Genomic DNA, 23,394 nt, shown 5'->3' with positions numbered 1-23,394 from the left:
AGTGATGCATGGGGGGAAATAGGATGGACTGGCTCAACATCAGGAAGGACTGTGTATGATACTCCTTGGCAATAAGCAGAAGTCACATTCAGTCTAGGCAATGCTCTATGAGCTAAATAAAGCAACTGCACAAATCTCTCTGGTAGTTTTCTGCAATGTATCGGTCTTCGCTCACAGAGCATTGCCTAGATAGGATACAGTTGTACCCCCTTGTTAGCTGAGAGCAGGACAAGGTCTGTAGGGCAGGGATTAGCAACCTTTCGCACTCCAGCTGTCCGCTATAATTTATCCTAATTAATTTAAGGTGTAAATGATAGTAAACTTGTTGGGCTGAGATTGCTCTGACCCTCCCACTAAGCCCGAGCCCTTTTCTTTTTTTTAAGTTTAGATTTTTTACTTTTCTACGCCAGAAACCTGGCGTAAATAGTTTCATAAATTCCACCTAAAGTATATTGCAAAGTTTTAGAGCTTTTAATTTAGATAGCGATTAACAAACCGAACAATGCCCCAATTTATACTAGTGGTCCTAGTGACTAATATAACAAAACCAGAAAAAGAAGCAAGTCACGACCAAGTATTTGAAAAAATACAAACAGTCTTTTTATTAAAGTCAATTTAAACACAGAAAAAACATATAACAGTTATACACACTAAAATGACATGGACCCTCGAACAGAGATGGAATCCGAACATAAAAGCAGAATGGCCCTCCAGATGTTTAAAATGGTCAAAAAGATCCCATATACGGCTAAAGTGCATAAATACATATTGTTGGGCAGGTGCTAGGCATGATACATTTGCACAGATGGACACATAAGTATAATATAATAAATATAAAGTGCAGTCCTAGGTACATATAATATGCAGAGCAATATACCTACACCTACGTAGTAGAAGATGAGTAGGAGATCGGGAGAGGGGACCTAGATAGCGATTAAGCTTTATTTACTTAAAACCAGAAAACCTCTGTACATCCCTGCTCAAGATGTCTTATGAGTCCAGTGGGCAGTCCTAATCTGTGATTGAACGTTTTCCGTGTATAAAACAGAGATAGCTGTCAATTACTAAGGGGGAGTTCACACAGAGTTTTTTGACTCGGAAAACGCGCCAAAAAACGGCCGAAAATGCCTCCCATTTATTTCAATGGGAGGCGGAGGCGTTTTTTTCCTGCGAGCGGAAAAACCGGCTCGCAGGAAAAGGAAGGGACATGCCCTATCTTTGGGCGTTTACGCCTCTGACCCCTTTTTGACATCAATGGGAGACAGAGAAAGCGTATTTCGCAGCGTTTTATGCCCGCAGCACTCAATGGCCGCAGGCGAAAAACGCCGCAAAAATCGGGGTGCAGGCAGAGGAAAATCTGCCTCAAAATTACAAGCGGAATTTTGAGGCAGATTTTCCTCCTGCAAAAAACTGTGTGTGAACCCAGCTTGAGTCACTCTGCCCCCTGTGCTCATAAGCCCTCAGTGAAGGTGGGTTTAGATAGTAAAGTACAAGTTATACTGAATCTTTTTCCACATAACTATATACAGTATATGAATTTGCTCAGCGACTCCTGATATGCTGCCTACAGACCTAACAACCGGTACAGGAGTTTGTACTCCCCATAATAACACTATAGTAACTGCAATTGTACTTGGCTTTGGTGCAAAACAGGGAAATTAGACGGTCTCACTTTTGACAGTGATCGGTGTTCGTAAAGTTTAAGGGTATGTTCACATGGGCTATTTTCGGCCATCTTTCGGCCCATAAACGTCCCGAAAAACGGCCGAAAAATCGGAAGCAGAATGCGTACAAACATCTGCCCATTGATTTCAATGGGAAATACGGCGTTCTGTTCCAACGGGCCGTTTTTTTACGCCTCGTTTTTCATTCACCCTATAGAAAAACGGCCGTAAAAAACGCGAGTTGCTAAAAAAACCTGCTGAAAATCAGGGGCAGTTTTCCCTTGAAAACCGCTCCGTATTTTCAGACGTTTTTTAGTAAGCGTGTGAACATACCCTAACAGAGCTATACAAATAATAGAAAATCAATATAGTAACCTAAAGAAGCAGTGATTGCACATATAGCAGTATCGTAATAGACGTTCTGTGCAGGGGCCTGAGTCTGCTATTGCTGCTGTCATTAGACTAGCTGCCACCCACACACAACTTAGAAATAGCATGAACTTTGGATACTCTTAGGACCACATGTAGCATTGCTATATGCCGGTACACTAGCTGATGTCAGTTCATATATATTTACAAAGTGCTGAAATTAGTCCCAGGGCTGCCAGGCAAGTACTGCAATATACTGAGCTACAGTGAAGGCCGACAAATTCAATAATGTCTAATAAGAGCGTATTTATGTAGCTACTTATGTCTCTACTTAGAATTCCTCAAGGCTTCTATCCTCAGACCACAAAGACCATCGGTTTCTAAGGCCATTAAAAAAGAAGAACCTTTTATACAGTTAAATCCTCTCGTTATAATACTAATCTCCCTTCTGCAATTCTATGCTTAGGAGATTGGTTTCTGGGAGTTCTATATACTCCAGTCCAATTAGTAACTGACTATTACATTAACCCCCTAAGGACGTGGACTAGTTGGCAGGTTGAGGACGCAGACCCATTTTTCAAATCGGACGTGTCAATTTATGTGGTAATAACTTTGGAATGCTTTTACCTAGCCAAGCGATTCTGAGATTGTTTTCTTGTGACACATTGGACTTTATGTTACTGGTGAAATTTGGTCGATACATGCAGTATTTAATTGTAAAAAAAAAAACACCATAATTTAGCAAAAAATTGCAATAAATTTGCATTTTTCTAAATTTAAATGTATCTCCTTTGTAAGACAGATAGCAACTATTTTGTGTGGTATTACTAATTAACATTTGCCATATGTCTACTTTAGATTGGCATAGTTCTTTTGAACATCCTTTTATTTTTCTAAGACGTTACAAGGCGTAGATCTTTAGCAGCAATTTCTCCCATTTTCAAGAAAATGTCTAAAGGCTGTTTTTACAGGGACCTGTTCAGTTGTGAAGTGGCTTTGATGGGCCCATACAATACAAGCCCCCACAAATCACCCCATTTTAAAAACTGCACCCCTCAAAAGTATTCAAAACCGCATTTAGAAAGTTTCAAATCCCACTAGGCGTTTCACAAGACTTAAAACAATGTAGGGGTGAAATTTACAAATTTAATTAAAAAAAATAAATATATGATTAAATTAATATTTAATCCCTTTTTTTTATGTAACACACAAGGTTTTATCCGAGAAACGCAAATAAATATTTATTTCCCAGTTTCTGCAGTTTTTAGAAATATCCCACATGTGGCCCTAGTGTGCTAATTTACTGAAGCACAGGTCTCGGAGTCAAATTAGTACCTAGAGTATTTTAGGGCCTTCTTTTTATTAGAATATATTTTAGGCACCATGTCAGGTTTGAAGAGGTCTTGTATGGCCAAAACAGTGGAAACACCCCCAAAAAAACACAATTTGGCAAACTAAACCCCTCAAGGAATTTATCAAGGGGTATAGTGAGCCCTACAAGTTTTTTTGCTGAGTTTAGTGGAATGAGGCCTTGAAAATGAAAAATAACGTACACATTTTACATTTTTACAAGGCTTGAAGGACAAAAACCATTCCAACGTTTGAAAAGCAATTTCTCCCAATTACCGCAATACCCCATATGTGGTCATAAACTGCTGTTTGGACACGCGGCAGGGCTCAGAAGGGAAGGCGCACCATTTGGCTTTTGGAGCTCAAGTTTTGCTGCAATGGTTTTCGGGTGTCATGGCGCATTTGCAAAGCTCCTGTTGGACCAAAACAGTGGAAAACTTACCAAAAACTACCCCATATGCGAAACTACACCCCTCACGGAATTTATCCAGGGGTATAGTGAGCATTTTGACCCCACAGGTTTTTTGCTGAGTTTAGTGGAATTCGGCCATGAATATGAAAACCTAATTTTTTTTTTCCCTGATTTAAGACATGGACCTTTCAATTTTTACAAAGAATGAAGGAGAAAAAGCACCCCAACATTTGGGTTTCTGTAGGTGGCAGACCAGGAGGCCATTATTAGGCCTCCGGTTGCCATAGCAACCATCGGCATTTACGATCACGGAAATGCCGCTATGGCTTTCGATCGCAGCATCTAAGTGGTTAATTGCAGGGAGCGGAGCTAGCTCCGTTCCCTGTCGTTACAGCAGGGTGTCAGCTGTAACTTATAGCTGACACCCGTAGCTGATGGTGCAGGCTCAGCCTCTGACCCTATGCCATCTTCTAATTGCGAACGGAGGCCTTTCAGACCCCGCCTCTGGACGGGGCCTAACAGGCCTCTGTACTTGGCAGACAGAAGGCCATTGTTAGGCCTCCGGTTGCCAAAGCAGCCATCGGAGCCCCGAAATTGTATCCCGGGGTTCCGATATGACCATACACCCATAGATGCAGCGCTCGCTTTTGAGGCTAACTCCAGTCCTGGCCTTGCAGCAGTGATATCGCTATCACTGCTTTAAAACCATGGCTGCAGACGTGTCTGTTACCTGGTGCCTGTTAACGCGGTGAAGTAATAGTATGTAAGTTTCCCTTAACAGGACAACGCCTGTGACGTAATCGTACATCACATAGCGTTAAGGGGTTAAAGACCAAAGTTCTGCTAAAAATAAATGTCGGATTCTATTCACATGTCCTTTTTTTTTTTTTTAATTGTGGAAAGCGCAAAACCTGTTTTTTTAAATGCACACACATGCTGCCAGTGAAATGCATCATGCCAGAATCGCTGTTCTTTGGTCACCTCATCGCATAAAAAAAAATGTTATCTTTATAAAGTTATGGCTCTTGGAATGTGGTGACATAAAATAAATTTTATTTTTAACAATTCGTTTTTCCTTATAAATTTGGTAGCGCTGTAATTTTGTTGAGCCGCAGAATAAAGTTAACATGTAGTTTTTACCGCACAGTAAACAACGGAGGAATCACTTTTTTTACCGCTCAAAGGACCAAGCTGTGCCAACTTTCTCTGTCCTACGACAGGGTTTTACCTATCGTAACTCATCGCCACTTTTGCTTGGAAGCCAACACTGGACTTGATAAACATGACGTTAAGCTTGAACATTATTATTTTCAATGCAATTGCAACAGAAAACTACCACTGTTGAATTAATGTGCCCCCATAACTTTTTGGGCAAGGTCAAACCTTGGCATCCAGGAGAAATGCTCAACATAGCCATATTCCTGGCCTATGTCTGATGGGGCCTATTTAAAAAGTCTTCTCAATAGTGGGACAGCGCTATTATATGTATATATATATATATGTGTGTGTGTGTGTGTATATATGTGTGTGTGTGTGTGTGTGTGTGTATATATGTGTGTGTGTGTGTATATATGTGTGTGTGTATATATGTGTGTATATATATATATATATATATATATATATATAAATAGTTTTTTTTTTTTCGTGCTTTTAATCATCATGTGTCATTGTCACATTCTGTAACTTGTTTTAAGGTGGCCGTACACATTTAAAGACTTGTCGACTGAACGTTTGCTTGGCTGACCGTTATCATCCGACTCTCTCCTGCAAACATGCATGCTCGTCCAAGCGTCAATTTGTCTATTTTAATGGGGAGAGGGAAATTAGCCGCTGACAGACGCCTCTGGCAGCTGTTTATCTTTCATAGAAACAAAGGATCAGGCATATTGAAATCCAACATACCCCGAGCCTGCTTTCCACCAACATCTGCAGCCTTGAAAACGTCTCGAGGCCCGCGTACACGATAGCCGGTCTAATGTGTGTAGGCACCTTTACTTAACTGTGCTTAGACGCGAATATATCACTCATGCCTTACTTTTCTCAAATTTAAGGAGGATACAAGTGAAGACGATGAAGATGACATGGATAGTGATGAGAAACAACTGATGAAAGATCGTATATCTAACAAATTGAAAGTGGACCCCAATAAAGGCACAAAGTTATCAGTGAAAACTTCCGGGGATTTTGAGGAGAAGAAAAATAGCCGCAGGTAAGTGATGGAAAAAAGCCATTAGATGGGATTGTCTGTGCAGATAAGAATTATATCTAAAGGGGGTTTTACACAGGACGATTATCGGGCAAACAAGCGTTCGTATAACGCTCGTTGATGATAATTGCCCTGTGTAAACGGGAACGATCAGCAGATGACCGAGCTAACGCTCGATCGTCTGCTGGTCGTATCGTTTAAAAAAAGTATCGTTATTGGTAGCACGTCTCGTTGATCGGCGCTCGCTGCATCTCCCGCTTATCGGCCAATGTAAAAAAACAACAAATTGGTTGTAAGTGTTAAAAGAAAATCAAAATAATACACATATATGGTATCGCAGCGATCGTAGTGACCTATATAATAAAGTTTGCATATTATTAAACCACACAATGAACGGCATAAACGAAACAAAAATTCTATAAACGTTGGAATTGCTTTTTTCTCTTTATTTTCATACCCCCCCCCCCCCCCAAAAAAAGAAATGAATACATTTTATGAAACCCAAAATGGTTCTATCAAAAAACAAAACAAAGACTCTTGCTGCGAAATTACAAACTCTTCTACAGCTACATCGAGGGAGAAATGAAACCAGTTCTGGCCCTTTGAATGCGACGATTATAAAAACTATTTTATTTCCAGGAGATGTGCTAAAGTAGTAAAACATCGAAAAACTCGACATATTTGGTATTCCTGTAATCGTACCGACCGATAGAACAAAGACTAAAACGTTTTGTGGTTTTTATGACGCATGGTGAAGGTGTATATTTAAAAAAAACAAAAACGATGGTGGAATTTCTAAAAGAAAATTTCAATCCCCCTCAAAAAGTTGTAAACTTAATCCGTACGATATATGTACCCCAAAATTGTGCTTTTAAAAAATACGACTCGTCTCACAAAAAACAAGCCCTCGTACAGCTGCAATGATGGTAAAAAATATAAAATAAAAGTGCATCTCTTAGAATGTGATGACACAAACAAATACATTTAAAAAAAAGTGTTGTTAATGTACAAAAATAGTAAAACATAGAAAAATATTAATTTGGTATCACTGTCATAACTCGCAGAATAAAGTTAATGTGTCATTTTTACTGCATGGTGAACACCGTAAAGACGAAACCCAAAAAACCATGGCAAATTAAAAAATACTCGTCCCACAAAAAACAACCCCTCGACGGAAAAATTTGAAAGTTACGGCCCTCAGAACACGGTAAACAAAGAAGAAAAAAAAAGACGCGTCCGCAAGCCCCAAAATAACTGCGTCCTGGAGGTTTTAACCAGAAAGTGAATATTCAAATGAATGACGGAATGTATTTAATATGTAGTAAAGTGAAATTTACATGTCATTGTCTCCTTGATAAACATATATAGAACATCTAATGATTTTCTTGGTTTTATACAAGTGTCAGTCACTTGATGTAACTCTACTTTGAACCTCTAGGTGGCACTAAACAACCACCATAAGTAGACACTGGAAATGTTTAGCAAAAGGACCAGAATTGTATCTTTATATAATATGTACATGTTATGTTGTTTTTATATAATAATTACTGTTGCTATCGTATCGGGTTATTTTGTCCCGAAACAAAAAAATAATAAAAAATGATTGGTACAAAGATGTCTTTGTATATTTGGGACCATGAAATAGTCATACTCCACTTAAATGATCAATAGTCGTCTTCTGGCTACATGGATGAGCCACTATAGCTGTAGCGTTGTCTGCTTGCCCCTATAGCTATATTTGTTTTGATAAATACTATTGACTTTTTGATAACCTCCTAGAATATAGGCTAATTTATCAATTATTTTTATTAATTATTATTATAAGACTTCAAAGACCATTATTACTGCGAACTTTAGCACATCACTTAGTGTTTATAGAGGTGTAACTTGAACTTCCTGGGCTTCCAATGCAAAATGTGAAACCGGGCCCCACCCCAGCTTTATATACAATATTATAGTACTGATTTGCTCTTATTTACTGAATTCAGTGTATCGGTATAGAGATACACTATATACCAAGGTATGTCACAAAACAAGAATAACAAACAATAATGTCAAAATACGCCTTAATAAAAGCTGTAAAGTCGTAGGAAATGGTTATTGCACATAGTGATGTCACATAATGATGTGCATTGTAGTGTCACAGGTATAACCAGCATAGGGATGTCACATAATGATGTGCATTGTAGTGTCACAGGTATAACCAGCCTAGTGATGTCACAGCTAAGAGCGACAACATTGATGTCACAGCACAGGAACAGCACAGTGACAATAGACACCGCATCATAATGCAAGGATAATGCACACAGTGATATGACTGTACAGAGATAATAAAGACTGGTATCCCTGAGGATACACCCCTGAGGAAGCCACATTGTGCGATACGTGTGGGGCATCCAGTCCCCTCTACCCCTCCATGGCAACTACGCTGTATTCATGCAGATGCTTTTTTTTGGTTGCTTATCAGGGTGTCTAGCATGTTTATTCTATCTTAAATGTTTTTATATTGTCTTGTGGTGTATTAACGTTCAATAAAATATATTTTTATGGTATCCATAGTGAACTTATATTATTTTTTGCCTTACATACATACCCATTTGTGTTTTGTTATGCATATCGTGGTTCATAGGGTATGTAGCAATATTTGTGCGGTGCCCGCCAGGGTACTAATTGTTAAATAATAGTACAGGAGAACCCCTTTAATAACGGAGCACAATAAATCCAATTTTTTTTTCCTCAATTTTATGCTACAAAATACATGGATAACATCTTTGCTTTTCTTATTGATTACCTCAGACTTCAGTAATGTGCAATGCCTTAGTGATGAAGTTGTGTTATGTAAGGCTTTGCCTGTGGCTTTTAAGCCATGTTTGATTGACAGCTCCCAGCATGCTCTTCCAGCCACCAGATGAATACTGCAATGATGACCTAATCACATCAAAGAGATATAGCAGGCTGAGTTTATCCCGTGTCCCAAATCATGTTGATATCACAATATTGTTAAAGTGATTTTGCATAGGACTGCACGTTAACCTATTTTGTTATCTTAATTCAGTAATTATTTTCTGTAATACCACACATAAATTGTCTCCAGTTTGATCATCTCTGATGTAATTTATAAAACAAAAAGAAGGCGGCCTTCTTCAGTGGGAGCAAATAAATCCTCCCGGACTCGGGCTATGGGTAGGCAAGGTACAAAAAGCAAAAAACGGAGGCAGCACTCCAGATTTGTGAATAAAAAAAGTTCTGTGGTTTTATTCACCCCAGCAACGTTTCAATCCAACTCACTGGGCTCTTTCTCAAGGTATACGCATGAAACGATGTTACTGACTTTAATGTGGGACTATAAACCTAAATGCAGGTGTAGTGTCGCAGAGTTTATTTAAAGCTCCATCATATTCTGCAGAGCTGTACACAGATATATCCTCTCCCATCACTCCCTGTCTTTAGTGGGGATCACAACTTCATTTTCCAATTTCAAACACGCACACGGTGGCCAATTTTAGACGTTTATGATGTGTAAGAAGAAGCCAGAGCATACAATTCCGCAACACACAGATTTGACTCACGATACCAGTCCTGATCAATGTGAATACAATTAAGATTTTTGGTGTTGGAAGCAGGATTTGACCATGAGACACTTTAAATTTGTCTCCTCTTTTAGAATATTAGGATTTTAGTTCACCTACCTTTAACATAATGGGGAGGGGGGGAATTATCAAAAGTGGTGCAACAAAAATTTAGCAGGTGCCCAAGTCGACCAGATTCCTACTCTCATTTTTCAGAGGACCTATTTGAAAATTAAGCAACCTGATTGGTTGCGATTGGCAGCTCCTCCTCTTTTGTGTTACGCCGGTTTTGATACATCTCCTCAGGTGTCTCTATGACGTGCAAGAAACTAAAAACCGTTTTTAATAATATTTTTTAGATATTTTTATTAAGGAAGAGGTCTGCTCTAAACTGTTGTCACTTTACCAGTCCTCTAGGAGGCATGTAATGTCCATACAATACTGGAGATCGCCAACCTATCTTCAGTGATAATGATGGCAGCACGTGAGTTCTTCATAGTTATTTCAGAAATGTTGACAGGTAAAAATGCAAGTCAAGAAACGCCAAATTTACGGTGGTGTGGAAAGTTCTGCTCACCCTCCAGATCTGCTCACATAATCTTATTCAAGTACAGACTGGAGGAGGCTAAAGATGTAATGTTAGGTGACGTCTCTTCTAATGGGTTGAACACCTCCAGCTAGTAGACCTCTGCCGAGAGGTTAACGTGCAGCATTGTTTTAATTACCGCTAACAGAGAACGGCTTGTTTTACCATTCATTATAGGACAGGATAGATCCCAGCAGTCTGTACTCCCCAAACTTCCTGTCTAGCTGCTAACACTTTGTATGAATATACTTTCGCTCTCCTTTTATAACTTCTGTCTGACTCCAGAGTTTTATATGCATTTGTTGAAGTTGATTAAAGAAATGCCAAAATAGAGGTTGAGAGAGTGTAAGTGTGGCTGTAAAACCATTGCTGCTGTTCTCTATAGAGACTCCTGATAGAAGTATTGCATGCCCATTATGTGTAATCCTGATGTGCCCTATGCCGACATCACTACATATAGGTTTGTGTACCCTTTGTCTGGACGACCTACCCCGGTGTTTTTCTCACCATCTTTTACAGCTCTGTGTAACATTTAAAGAAGATGTCTGTAATATTTAGTCAATGGTCTATCTTTAGGATAGATCATCAATGTATGAGCAGTAGATAGGTATAGATCAGCAGCACAGGATAAATTTATCAAGAGGGTGCACGTCTCCTGGGTCACAGTCCGAGTGACCCCTTAGTCAAGACAAAGAAGAAATGGAGACAGCACTACCGAATTTTCAAAGTGAAGATCCTTTTATTCCACGGTGCAACGTTTCAGCTCAATACGAGCCTTTCTCAAGCATAATAATGTGACATACAGAGCGCATATATATGCAATACAGGGTCATAAAGCCAATTACATACATATAATGAACTTGTGCAATAATGCTACAACAGGTATACAAAATTTTTATATCAATAGGATCCCCTATGAATGTGCTAGTACATGAATAGAAAAATAAATTAAAAAACATTACATACACATAGTATAAATAGTGCATTCACTGTAATAAGGCCAATCAATCAGATGGGCTACATGTGTATAATGACATGTGATAGTGTAAGAAAACAGGTGTATAAAATAAAGTTAAAAACATCTTACCCTCGCTGGATCGGCTGATAGCGTTGTGCACTTTCCTACTACATGAAAACTAAGCATTGCGTAATCCTAGCACCTGTGTGTATGAGTCATCGCATGATACGTCATTATACGCATGCGCATTGTCTACCAGAGGCGCTAGTCGCCATATTGAAAGAGGGCTATACACCCATAGATGTTTCCCATAGATGACGTCGGATCCTGTCCGTCTCAACTATGAGTCATCGGACATATCGTAGATTCACATCTGCGCAATGCCCATAAAGGATCGTCGGACCCATTTTGAAAGAGGGCAACATCACTCCATATGTTGCACATACATCTCATCCACTATAGAGTCTAATTGGTCAAATATAAAACGATGTGAACTATATATACACTATCTCTGTAAACTGAGAATAAATATTATGTCGCAGACCAATAATCCTTATACCTCATCTATAATGATGGGGATTTAGGAGTACATATGGGTATATATAAAGCTCATAATATACAGACACAGAGATTTACACATCGTCTTAGAGATACTGTGGACGGAAGACATGAATAACATATATGAGAAAACTTTTCAAAAAATAGGATGCATATAATCAGGTATAAGAGTAGTGCAAATATACAGCCTCAACCGATCCTTGAGGCAAATCTTGAGAGTAATATCTAGGATAAAGAGAAAAAGGAGAAAAATATATAAAATAGTCTATAGGACATTGACAATATATATCAGACCTAAACATTGTAAATAGCATATAAAATATAATATAGATATGGTCAAATTATTTCCTATTCTCCGAATGCACAGAGGAGGGGGGAGAACAAGGGGAAGATGATAAATGCACGGGCAGATGTTCAAATCAGAATGTACCACTGGGTTATCTGGAGAAACTTGGAAAGATTTTGAAGTCTATATTAAGACCTCTAGGGGATAAGGTGTCTAATTTAAAAATCCATTCCAACTCCAATCTTTTCAGTTTGGAGATCCTATCTCCACCTCGTCTATGGCGCGGTACATGATCAACAATATATAACTTGAAATCATTCTCACCATGGTTATTTTCCACAAAATGTTTAGGTAATGGTAGGTCAATTTTCTTGGTACGAATGGTGGACTTATGGTTGTTTATACGCTTTCTGCAATCTAGAGAGGTTTCACCTACATACAATAATTTGCAAGGACATTGGATGATATATATTACATGGTCCGATTTACATGTAAGATGATGTTTAATTTTGTAGGTAGAACCTTTAATAGGATGGGTGAACACCTCGCTCGTAACCATATTCCTACAATTATTACAACCTAGACACGGGAAGCAACCAAATTTTTGGGGGGCTAATAAAGACTGATAATTCTTAGTCAAAGAGCCCACATCAGCATGTACTAAACGATCTCTCAAATTTTTGGTCCTGCGATAGGCTATACGTGGTGGGACCTCAAATTCCGGGATTTTATCAAAAGAACTCCTAAGTATCCCCCATTCTTTTTTAATGATGTTGGCAATATCATTACTCTTATGAGAGTATGTAGACACCAGTGTTAGTCTATGGGAGGGCGATTGTTTACGATTTTGCAGAAGATCATATCTCGAAATCCCCTCCACTTTAGATTTTTTATTGTCCAATAGTTTTTTAGGGTACCCCCGATTCCTGAATTTCTGAGACATATCACTCAACCTATTGATATAAAAATTTTGTATACCTGTTGTAGCATTATTGCACAAGTTCATTATATGTATGTAATTGGCTTTATGACCCTGTATTGCATATATATGCGCTCTGTATGTCACATTATTATGCTTGAGAAAGGCTCGTATTGAGCTGAAACGTTGCACCGTGGAATAAAAGGATCTTCACTTTGAAAATTCGGTAGTGCTGTCTCCATTTCTTCTTTGTAATGTATGAGCAGTGGGGGTCCGGCCCCCTTGACTCCCAACAAGAAGCAGAAAAATAGGGTCTGCTGCAGCTCTGTAGCCCCTACATTGTTTATCTAGGCAGTCAATGTATATACAAGTGTGTCTGTGACTGGTACTGCAGCTCAACCCCGTTCACGTGAATGGGCTGAGCTAAATAACCGGCACAGCCACACTTATCTACGTTTCTGTGCCAGGATTAATCCTTAAAGGTGTTGTCCAGGATTAGGAAAAAAAGAGTCTTTTCTACCAAAAAACAGCACCACACCTGTCCACAGGTAGTGTGTGGTATTGCAGACCGCTCCATTTCCTTCAATGAAGTGGAGCTGTTACACCAGACACAACCCATGGACCGGTGTGGCACTGTTTTTGTCTTTCTAATCCTGTTCAAAGCCTTTATTTCTGCTAATTATGGGGGTTCCAATACCTGTATATTTTAACTGCACCACCTTTTATTGTTTGAAGGTTCTTGTTACCGATCTAAACTAGTGGTGGTCAACTGGATTCCATCAAAGGGCTGCATATCACAATCCGCCAATGTCGGGCCTTTACAAACATGACTTTCTTAACATGCTGTATTTGTGCTTGGGGTATTCTCCATTTTTTAAAATGTTTTTATTTTTCTTAGCTGAAAACCAAACTTTCCAAAACAGATCTGTATTCCTTCTATGTGTGTTTTACCAAAAAAAAGAAACGGCTACAGGCATATAAAAAAAAAAAAAAAAAGCCCACGCACACATACACGTAAACATACACACATCATAACACAACATTTCCGAGGGGGAAAACATACCACACCACCCTTGTAACAGATAACCTTTTCTGTTCTTTATGGCAAACCACAGGGCTGGCCTTAGGATAGATGGCCCCCTCTGTGCGAAATGATCTTTCGGCGCCCCACCCCATCATAAAAAAAAATGCCCCATAAAAAAAGTGTAATGCCCCCTACAGTATAATGCACTATATAGTGCCCCCTACAGTATAATGCACTATATAGTGCCCCCCATACAGTATAATGCACTATATAGTGCCCCCCCATACAGTATAATAATATTTAATATATTATAACCCCTTCAAGGACACAGTATTTTGTCCTCTAATTGTGCCCATACAGTATTATGCCCCCTAACTGCCACATACAGTATATTGCCCCATGTAGCACACCTACACAGTATAATGTCCGCTTAGAGGTCCCCACACAGTATAATGCCCCCCTCCCCTGGCTGCCACGCACAGACCCTCCCTCGTAGATATTGCCTTCCTGTAGACAGTGCCATAATCCCCCACCTCCTCCTTGTAGACAGTGCCATACAGCCCCCCCACCACCTCCTTGTAGACCGTGCCCCCCCAAAAAAAATTGTACTCACCTAGGCCCCGTTCTCATGACAAACTGAGCTGCTCCCTGACTGGATCCTTGTGTAGGCTGGCATGATCCTGTAGCCTAGTACAGAGTTTCCTGACCTTTTTCGGGCTCGAGGCATCACTGGAAAAATTATATTTCCTCAGGGCACCCCTACCAAAAAAGTCACTATCAGCCCTCCACTCAGAGTAAAATGATCATCAGCCCCTAGTTAGTGCCACACAGTCTCTTTATAGGTACTGCCATACAGCCCCTTGTAGGTAGTGCCACACAGACCCGTTGTAGATAGCACCCCCCCCCTCCTTGTAGATAGCGCCACTGTAGCTCCCTGAAGGAGCGGAATCCCCCTGTGGCCGGATATTCCGCTCCTGGAGCGCTCAGCTTGATGTCTCTGTCCATATATGGATAGTGACATCAGGGGCAACTCCTGAAGCGGAATCCTCGGCCACAGCTTTCCGACGCTGTGACCGGGGATTCCACTTCAGGAGAAGCCCCTGTCGTCTGTGTCCATTTATGGACAGTGAATCCACGGTCACAGTTGGCAACGCTGTGGATGGGGATTCTGCTTCAGGAGTTGCCCCTGATGTCACTGTCCATATATGGACAGAGACATTAAGCGGAGCACTCCAGGAGCGAAATCCCCGACCATACGGGGATTGCGCTCCTTCAGGGAACTACAGTGGTGCTAATAGATAGCAGAGTGTTAAAATACCTCCCTGCTCTGCTATAGTGGTGTAGCAACCGCAGTGGCTGCTAGTGGCGCCTCCGCCCATTGGGGGGGACCCGGCACAGGCGCCCTCATGCCCGGTGTCTCCGCTAGCAGCCACTATGGCTGCTACAGCGGTAGCGACGCCACTGCGTGAAGAAGCACCCGGGCGGAAAGGTGGCTGCCGAGTCGCCGGGCCCGGGCGCTTCTGAAACAAGCAGGGGAAGGGAGCCAGTGCAGCGCCTTCCACCTGCTGGAGTGATACGCCCTGTGCAATGGCACAAGTCACACACCCCTAAGGCTGGCCCTGGCCAAGCACTCCCCATACCAGAGTGCCCATGACTGATCATTAGCCTAGGGAAGGTAGCTGTACTATTTGCCTTCCTCTGGGAGCCTCACATAAAGGGTCACATGTAGCCCTCATGCCGGCAGTTGGGCATCACTGCTCTAAACTATCATTTATTTCTTATAAAGGTGGATCATGCATAGATGCCATGGTATGTTAAAGTGTAACTAAACTTTTACAAAACTTTTGACATGTCATAGTGACGTGTCGGAAGTTTTGATCGGTGGGGGTCCGAGCACGGAGACCTCTACTGATCTCTAAAAAGAGGAGACCTAAGCGCTCAGCTGAGAGCTTTGTCGCTTTGTTTCTGATCGGCTTTCCACGGAGCGTTATACTTGCTCAATAGAAAGTCTATGAGTTAGTAAACCGCTCGATCGGCTTTCTGAGGAAAGCCTTTCAGAAATGAAGCAGCACAGTGCGCACCCGTGAGCTTCTGCCGCTTCGCTTTAGCTATCAGTCGGGGTCTCCGTGTTCGAATCCCCACAGAACAAAACTATGGCGTGTCAAAAGTTTTTAAAAAGTTTAGTTACCCTTTTAAATGATGACTCCTCTAGACATATGAATGTATTAGATAATATAATATCTGTAACCACAGAAACTGGTAATTGGTCAGCTTTTATCATCCGCTCGATATCCGTTTCCCTGTCTGTATTTGTAGACCCTAGCATTGTTAAGCTTTGTAACCAGTGACTGCAGCTTAAAATATATATAGAGCATATTGCAGCAAGAACGAGCATTGCCTTCGCTTCATGTCCATGAGGAATCTGTCCGTCTGTGGTCAGACTAACTATTAATCAATTTAATCTCTTTACACCTATCTCTAAGTAAACGTAGCCACAAACATGAGGCCTTAACTGCTGGCTATATAGAAATAGTGGATATACCGAACAACCTGGCACTCATTGAATGTAGATAGACTTTTTTTTTTCCTAGAACTGGCGAGTGTCTAACGAGTTGCTTTATTCAGTGGAGATCATTTCTGCCTGTGAGGAGAACCAGCTCCCTGTCAGAAGTCAGACATAGTGTGTACTGCACACATGGCATATTGCTCCAGACTTGGCCTGCAGCCCAGCTCACCCCATCCACTCTTCCCGAACAGGCCTACTGTCTGCAAATAGCAGGATTAAGGTCCTACAAGAACCATTCCATTTGTTGAAAGGAAACACTGCGACGTATGGATAATTAAGAACCGCTGAAGTTGTACTGACCAGAAGTGTTTGAGGGGGGAAATCGGCTAACTAGATGAATCTGCTCATTAACTTATGTTGTGTCTGTGTTGTAGAATTCCTTGTTACCATTTACAGTAGTAAAGTCATTCTGCTGGAGGCTGCTAGCAATCTGTAAACTGCTGCGTACGTATGATGTCAGTGTATTAGTCTAAGCTCTTCCAGGTAAATGTGTGGCTTTAATTAGTCATGGATTTTATTTGCATGTCTTACGTCAATCGTCTGCATTTCCGTCATTCTATTCTACTGTAGCTACTGTGCTCTGCGAGTAAAGTCCTTATCTATAGCGTTGTCATTTCTTTCCAGCTTTATGAGGTGCGAAAAACTGGAAGCTGAACGAAAAATCAAACATATTACATTGTGCCTTGGCTGTACAGGGGCAGTGCAAGTTATTTATGCCCCCTCTGTTCTTTGCCACACATGAGTGATTTGTAGCACTGGACTCAAGACCGACACTAAAATAATCTCAAATCCACCAAAATGCTGATGGCCGCCCTGAATTCATGGAAATTTAGGCAAAACTGCAAAGACTGTGAGCTTACAAACCAAGAGAATGGAGCATCATGCTTTTAGGGTAAAGGGGTTTTCCAGGATATAATATCCATGGCCTATTCTTAGCAAAGGCAATTCAATTAATTTGTGATTGGTGTCGAGTCGACATATTGTTTCCCCACGATCAGCAGGGCAACGATCAGCAGGGCACGGTACTGACACAGCAAAGCTCTCATCCAATGTCTACATACAGTACCAGGTGCAACCACATGGACATGGACAGCACTGTGTTGATTACTGCTGTTAAAGGCAATCTGTCAGCAGTTTTGAGGCCCCAAAACTACTGACAGAGCTATATAGGGGAGGGTAAAGGCATTTTAAACATACCTTTTTGTTAGGGCCATGCACTTTGCATGACAGAGAAACCGACGTTTGACTCCCCCCCCCCCCCCCCCCCCCCCCCCCCCACGAGGTGGTTGCAAGTGTCCCTCTCTGCACTGAGTGACCAATCAGGAAACCGCTAGAACTGTCACTGAGCAGAGCCGCGGGTCTGGCAGCATGCACTACAGGAGCACTTGCACATAAAATGTCCACCTTAATGGCGATTGCGGTGCAGTGAAATTGAACATTGTTTTCTCGGTTAGGGATGCACGATGCATTGAAACTTCGATAATCTTTCGATACTTTGCATTCTCAAACGGTTCGATATCGTTGTTTCATGTATTTCGATACTGAGCTGTGCGGCCGCCCAGCTCAGTATAGTAACACATGAATGTATGAGAGCGGGGCTGTAGCCGTGTAACACAGCTATTGCCCCGCTCCTGAGTCCTGACAACAAGTGCGCGCCGTCAGGCTGATACGATGCGGCCAGCGCTGCGCTAATGAGCGCCGGCAACGAAGAGAGAACATGGGCACACTGCAAAACACCCCCATGTTCTGTCTTCAGTGCCTGTGCTGACCACGCACGTCCTGTCAGGAGCGGGGCAATGACTGTATTACACAGCCGCAGCCCGGCTGGCGGAGATCAGAGAAACCTCTCCTCTCCGCCGCTGTTCCCCTGACTGCTGCGATCAAAGCTGACTGCAGCATTCAGGGGAAAATGAGAAGGGGGGATGCCCTTTGGATCGTGTCACAGGGAATTCCTGTGACGCGACTGAGGAACATACCATATATGGGCACACAGCCCAGGGTCCATTGAAGGACATATAACTACATACATATTTTTGTGTGTGCATGTATAGGTGTGTGTGCATGTATAGGTTTATGAATAACTGTGAGAACTTGTTTCCTGTTTGCTATAATACAGTCCTATTTTTATTCTTAAAGAGTCTCTGTCACCACATTATAAATGCCCTATCTTCTACATAATGTGATCGGCGCTGTAATGTAGATAACAACAGTGTTTTTCTATTTAGAAATACGATCATTTTTGACGGAGTTATGACCTATTTTAACTTTATGCTAATGACTTTCTTAATGGACAACTGGGCGTGTTTTACTTTTTGACCAAGTGGGCGTTGTGGAGAGAAGTGTATGACGCTCACTAATCCGTGACCAATCCGCATCATACACTTCTCTCCATTCATTTACACAGCACATAGTAATCTTACTAGATCACTATGTGCAGCCACATAACACACACATTAACGTTACTCAAGTGTCCAGACAGTGAATATACATTACCTCCAGCCAGGATGTGATGTCTATTCAGAATCCTGACACTTCGGTGACATTTGTGTGAGATTTACAGCAAACATCACGTCCTGGCTGGAGGGAATGTATATTCACGGTCAGGACACTTGAGTAACGTTAATGTGTGTGTGTGTGTGTGTGTATGTGGCTGCACATAGTGATCTAGTAAGATTACTATGTGCTGTGTAAATGAATGGGGAGAAGTGTATGACGCTGATTGGTCAGCGTCATACAATCCTCTGTACAACGCCCACTTGGTCAAAAAGTAAAACACGCCCAGTTGTCCATTAAGAAAGTCATTAGCATAAAGCTAATATAGGTCATAACTCCGTCAAAAATTATCGTTTTTCTAAATATAAAACACTGCTGTAATCTGCATTACAGCACCGATCAGATTATGTACAAGATGGGGCACTTATAATGTGGTGACAGAGCCTCTTTAAATGGGTTGTCTATTCACAACAACTCCTTTACAAACTGATACTGGTCTGGCTATTCGCTGTCAATTTGGCTTCAGAGACCCCTAGTGATCAGCTGTTATTGTCTGGGTGAACTGCAGCTGGCCATACAGAGGAAATGTTTTATTACGTGCCCGTCATCCGTTTGATTGTTACTCTTTGATAGTGACTCTCCACTCTGCCTTATAAAGGGGGGGGTACCCAAACAGCAGACCTCCCTCTGTGAACTAAGCCCATAAGGGATTATCTTTTTGGCTTCGTTCTCTCCATAAGAAAGTAGATCTGTTCCGCTGGACATTTTTGTGCCAATAAAACTTGAATTCTTCAGTGGAATACAATCCCATTTCTATAGCTTTGAGGATGTTACCCCATGTTCCCTATTCTGAGATTCTTGCCTCCTTTGAAGCCAATGACTTTAAGTACACAGAGCCAAATTTGTGGACTAAAAAGTTATTTGGCTCCCGAATTTTTCAGTTATGGAGCCCTAGTCATTCATTTTTTTTATTTATTTATTTTTAAGTCTGGAATCTGTAACTCAAACCTAAATATATAAGTTTTTCTAGTTTAGAAAGTTATGGAAATGAAATCTATTGGTGCATTTTTATACATCCCATAAGGAGTATACATTATTTTTATAGCCAATTAAATAGGATAAAATTCTTCTGTCCTAGTGGAGTCCAAACTGGAAACAGGTCACAAAGTTTAGAGAGCATTTTCATTAGATTGATCATTCATTCATATAACGCAGAGCTTTTATTATAGCTGACTCGTGGCTTGGCACTTATCTCACTCTCCGTTTTGCTCATTTAAATAGCTTAAGTGCCATATGCAAAGAGCTGAAGTTGGCAGTGGTAAGCTAGACTTTAAAATAGTTTACATAAAAAGCCAGGCCCGTACACAGATGCTTTTCACTGGGACTGCTAGGCAGCAAGATTGACAGTGGAAATGGGATAAGTTGCCATTTATAAGCTTAAAGAGACTCTGTCACCACATTATAAGTGGGCCTTGAGAAAGCGTGTACCAGCACGTGAAACGGCCGTAGGCAATTCCACATCCTGACCAAAGATCTTTTTTGTAATAAAGAAATTGTTTGCCAGCTTCGGTGAGTGCCTCGATCATTCCTCTACATATATATTCAGCCTATTGTGCTACTCTTTCGATGAGCAACTCCGTGGCAATTTACCTGCAATTATCCAACAGTAAGCAAGCCATATTTCAACTCCCATTCCGATTAGGCGGTTTTGCCAGTGCCAGCCTCTTTCCTTCTTCCCATTGACATTATAAGTGCCCTATCTCCTACATAAGAAGATCGGCGCTATAATGTAGGTGACAGTGATGCTATTTATTTAGAAAAACTATCTATTTTAGACACTTTATGAGCGATTTTCAGCTTTACGCTAATGAGTTTCTTAATGGCCAAGTGGGCGTGTTTTTACTTTAGACCAAGTGGGCGTTGTACAGAGGAGTGTATGACGCTGACCAATCAGCGTCATCCACTTCTCTCCATTCATTTACTCTGCACTAGCGATATAGCTATATCGTTATGTGCAGCCACATACACACACTATAACATTACTGTAGTGTCCTGATAATGAATATACATCACTACCAGCCTGGACGTGATGTGTATTCAGAATCCTGACACGTCTAAATCTTTTCTGTGAGATTTCCAACAAGGCAAACCTAATCTTGTTTACATCGTAATCTCGCGAGATTACGTTTGCCTTGCTGGAAATCTCACAGAAAAGATTCAGACGTGTCAGCGCCCACTTGGTCTAAAGTAAAAACACGCCCACTTGGGCATTAAGAAACTCATTAGCATAAAGCTAAAAATCGCTCATAAAGTGGTAAAAATAGATTGTTTTTCTAAATAAAAAGCATTACTGTCACCTCTATTACAGCGACAATCTCCTTATGTAGGAGATAGGGCACTTATAATGTGGTGATAGAGCCTCTTTAAGTTTGAATAAATGAGAACTCTTTGTTTTGTCTTTAAAAGCAATATACCATTATACTGCATAGTACAATTTAAATATTTGTTGTATTTACTGTGGTTTGCTCACATCAGGACAAGCCCTTTAATAGGGACGTCATAGAGTGGGGAGAGGAGAGGCCGCTGCTCTTTGCCCGTGGCTTCGGCTTTAGAGCCTTCAAAGCAACCATGCATTTATTTAAAAGGACACCATCCAATTCCAAATTTTTCCCACATCTTTCCCCAATGACAACCGCTGAACATCAGGGGGTTTCATGTGCCACACATGACAATCAGAGATTTCAGCTCTCACAATCCACAGCTTCCTTTATTAAAGGGGTTTCCCATCAAAAGAAGTGGTGGCATATCGCTAGGATATGCCATCACTTCCTCATTGGTGGCGGTCTGACTGCCAAGATCCCAACCGATCCTGGTGGAGGAAGAGACTGCAGCGTTGTTTTAACGATTTTCCCCTTAAAGTTTTTCCCTGCTCAGCTGTGATCCTGGCTACCGGCTCTACAAGCACCTGCACTTAAACTAGACTGTTTTGCAGTTCCATGCACAGTGTGTGGCCAGGAACCTCGGCATCAGAACCTACCAATCAGAAAGTGAATGGATAACTACATTAAAAATGCTAAAGAAGCGACAATAAGAAACGTAAAACAAAATAATTTGTAATTTATCTCATATCAGTGGCCATGTATTTTGGTGGCGTCTTGCTTGATTTATAGGATTCATGATTCAGGCCATCCACAGATGCATTTATAGAGTGGGAGCTCTTGGATGATGAGTCATGTGACTGCATAGATCTGACTGATGTTACCATGACCATATTTTTTACGTAGAATAATAGCTTTTGTACAGCTGGGACTAAGTGCACAATCTTTACACAAATTATATTGGTTCGGCTCTGTTCACACTAGCATCATGGCTTCCATTTATAACTGAGCCAAGAACGCTAATCCAGATCCATTTTCGAAAGGATATTGGCACATCTTGATGGACTCAATTGACTAAAATGGGGTCTTTTAGGGTTCCAGTATTTTTGATGGCAAGAATAGCAATATAGACTTCTTACCATCAAAAACATCTGAAATGCCGACCGAAACCTCGACTGAAGACTGGAAGGCAAATGTGAACAGAGCCTTTGTTTTGTTTTCTTTTTGTTTGTTTTTTTAAACAGAGGAAAGTTTGGTTTGAGTAATCCTAAGGCCTCATTCACACGACAGGGTCCGAGTGTCGGCCGGGAAAATTGGCCGATTTTCCGGGCCGGATTGCATCCGATTCCGTTCCGGGCCGTGTTGCCGTTTTTACCGACCGATTTGGACCTGATTTGCATCCGTTTTTTTTCCCTGTCCGTTTTAAAATCGGATGGATTTCATTTCAATTTGTTGCCACACACAGCTCTCTGTAGATAATGCCACACAGCCCCCTGTAGGTAATGCCACCCAGACCCCTGTAGGTAATGCCACCCAGACCCCTGCAGGTAATGCCACCCTGCCCCCTGTAGGTAATGCCACCCTGCCCCTTGTAGGTGATGCCACCCAGCCCCCTGTAGGTTGCACCCATCCCCCCCCACATTCCAGGAGAAGTCACTGACTTCAATGTCCATATATGGACCGTGTAGTCACTCATTTCTCCTGTAGCGGAATCCCCGGCCATAGCGTCGGGGATTCCGCTGCAGAAGTGAATGACTTCGCTGTGTTCATATATGGACAGTGTAGTCACGCACTTCTCCTGTAGCGGAATCCCCGGCCATAGAGTCGGGGATTCCGCTGCAGAAGTGAGTGACTTCGCTGTGTCCATATATGGACAGTGTAGTCACGCACTTCTCCTGTAGCGGAATCCTCAATCCCCGGCCGGGGATTGGGGATTCCGACTCCTACAAGGAGCAAAAAAAGACCCTCCTCCTACTCACATGCACTCTGTGCTGTGAGGAGGAGGAGTGAGTGCGCGAGCGACGGTAGACCCGGCCATCACTCGGGACACATTCCG

General features: G+C 41.5%; 1 protein-coding gene across 1 annotated transcript in view; it reads left to right on the top strand.

Annotated features, from left to right (window-relative positions):
- CWC27 (CWC27 spliceosome associated cyclophilin) overlaps positions 1 to 23,394 on the top strand; it is a 240,656-nt gene that overhangs the window by 60,263 nt on the left and 156,999 nt on the right. Inside the window, exon 10 of the mRNA XM_075839140.1 lies at positions 5,847 to 6,004. Within this exon, the coding sequence (XP_075695255.1) occupies positions 5,847 to 6,004 (158 nt within the window). The remainder of the gene's footprint in view (positions 1 to 5,846; positions 6,005 to 23,394) is intronic.

Source organism: Rhinoderma darwinii, chromosome 1, assembly GCF_050947455.1.
Source record: "Rhinoderma darwinii isolate aRhiDar2 chromosome 1, aRhiDar2.hap1, whole genome shotgun sequence".
Taxonomy (NCBI): Eukaryota; Metazoa; Chordata; class Amphibia; order Anura; family Rhinodermatidae; genus Rhinoderma; species Rhinoderma darwinii.
Note: the sequence above shows the minus strand (reverse complement) of the source record. Positions and strands in the feature narration are given on the sequence as shown.